A 2,149-nucleotide genomic window follows, 5' to 3' on the forward strand; every position below is an offset into this window, starting at 1 on the left:
CAGGAAGGCGAAGAACTGGAGGATGAGGAAGAGGAGGAAGGCGAAGAACTGGAGGATGAGGAAGAAGAGGAGGGGGAGGAGGAAGAGGCCAAAGGAGATGAAGAGCAGGAAGGCGAAGAACTGGAGGATGAGGAAGAGGAGGAAGGCGAAGAACTGGAGGATGAGGAAGAGGAGGAGGATGATGAAGTTTCTCCTGAACCCATTTCCACTTCTGAGGATGAAGAGTCGGCTGTATCTCCTGATTCTGAGTCCGATGTCCCTGTTGGGGTGACAGACAGTGACGAAGAGGTAACTTTACCCGATGAAGATGATGAAAAAGACAAAGAAGAACAGGATGAAGATGAAACCAGTGACGATCAACTTCTTTCCAGTGAAGAGGAAGAGGGAGAGGACGAGCTGGAGGATGATGAAGAAGATGATGAAGATGATAGACTAGCTGAGGGTGTTACTGATAGTGATGATGTCATTGCAGAAGACACTAGCGATGACCTGGATCTTCCTCCTATTGTAGCTGGTAGTGAGGATGAGGAAGATATTGATCACAAACTGGCAGAGGAAGAAGATGAAGATGAAGAAGATCTTTCTCCACTTCCTGCTGAAGATGAAGACTTGGAAGAAGACATAAAAACTGTAGAAGACACAGACGAGGAGGAAGATGATGAGGAGCTGGACCAATCAGACGAGGACATCTCTGTTGCATCCTCCGAACACTTTGCAGATGATGAAGATGATGAAGATGATGAAGAAGACCTTAAAGATGATGACCTTGACCTGGACTTTGACAAAGATATCCTTGAAGACCTTAAACACAAAGATGCTCAAGACAAACCTGATGTCACTGAAGAGGGCATCCTTGATGATGACAAAGAGGAAGAGGAGGAGGAAGCTGGCATTCCTCCCTTTACGAGCACAGACAGCGGCGTCTTAGGTGATGAAGATGATGAGGATGACATTTCCTTTGAAACGGATGAGGACTCCACTGGAGAAACAATTCTGAGTGACTCTTATGACACAACTGATGATAAGGATGTTGATACAAGCTCTTTAGATGAGGAGGATGAAGAAGATGAGGATGAAGATGAAGAAGATGATGGTGTTAGTGAAATCTTGATGGCAGGTATTGTACAACTTTATTTTTTTCATTTAGTTCTTATAAACACAAGAAGGATGGACAAAAATGAGCTAGAAGCAGCACAGGAAAGGTGATTTTTCATATTTCATGCTCTAAATACACAGGTGTCATAGTATATTGTGTTCTGTGTTTTTACAGCTGCTGCTGCAGGAACATTAACTGTCCAGGAGGAGGCAGCAAAGACTGATGAAGACCATGAAGAAGGGGATGAGCTCGAAGAGGCTGAAGATGAAGGAAAGACTGAAGACGCAGAAACAAAAGAAACAGGTTTGTATCAGACAGCTGTTGTGGTGCAAAGGATTCATAAATGTGTTCAGTATTGTTTCTAAAACCTGTTAATGTGCAATGATAGTAGGAATAGAAGGCAACGCTAATAATAATAATTTAAAAAGGTAGCATCTTATTAAAGGAGATGCAAATAAAACAAATAATAAGCAACAACAACATATTTATCAAAGAGTGGGCAGTATGTCAGGTGTGACTGTGAAATCTGTGACTTCGCACTGCCACCTACAGGTCAGTCAAACTTAGAGAAACATCAGATAAACTGGATTCAAAAGCATCAAAGCTATGTGTGTCATATTGGTTATATGGCCAGTAAATTTATAAGAAGTTTTGTTCATTAATTTTTCAAATTCTTTTGCAATTATCTCTACAAATATTGTTAATAGTATACCTTTTGTAGGCAGTAAAAAGCATCTATTTTATTTAAATGTTTTACCATTATACATTTATTTCTGCCCTAAGCAGGCAACACTATCAGTGCTTGTCCACCTTAAAAAATATGCAAGAGTGGAAAGATTGAGAGGCCAATTTACAGCTTATAAAATATAAGCTGTAAATGTCATTGGAATCTCTGTAGAAGGTGGTAAGTTTAAATTGACTGTAGCTTATTTTATTTCATCATACATATTGTTCCTGAAAGTCAAGAGTTTATCCTGCTCAAATTTCTTTAATTGCTTTGTTGCCCTTAACAGAGTAGAAAACCTCAAATCCTTTCGTTTTTTCCTTGTTGTG

The 2,149-nt window shown here is 40.2% G+C and overlaps 1 protein-coding gene across 1 annotated transcript in view; it reads left to right on the forward strand.

Moving 5' to 3' along the window:
* LOC102212501 (spore wall protein 2-like) overlaps nt 1–2,114 on the forward strand; it is a 3,163-nt gene extending 1,049 nt beyond the window's left edge. Inside the window, exons 2-4 of the mRNA XM_005751898.1 lie at nt 4–1,117; nt 1,271–1,399; nt 2,110–2,114. Of these exons, the coding sequence (XP_005751955.1) occupies nt 4–1,117; nt 1,271–1,399; nt 2,110–2,114 (1,248 nt within the window). The remainder of the gene's footprint in view (nt 1–3; nt 1,118–1,270; nt 1,400–2,109) is intronic.
* The last annotated feature ends 35 nt before the right edge of the window (nt 2,115–2,149 follow it).

This window comes from Pundamilia nyererei, unplaced genomic scaffold (assembly GCF_000239375.1).
Source record: "Pundamilia nyererei isolate P.nyererei 1_Seehausen unplaced genomic scaffold, PunNye1.0 scaffold00332, whole genome shotgun sequence".
NCBI classification, from domain to species: Eukaryota; Metazoa; Chordata; class Actinopteri; order Cichliformes; family Cichlidae; genus Pundamilia; species Pundamilia nyererei.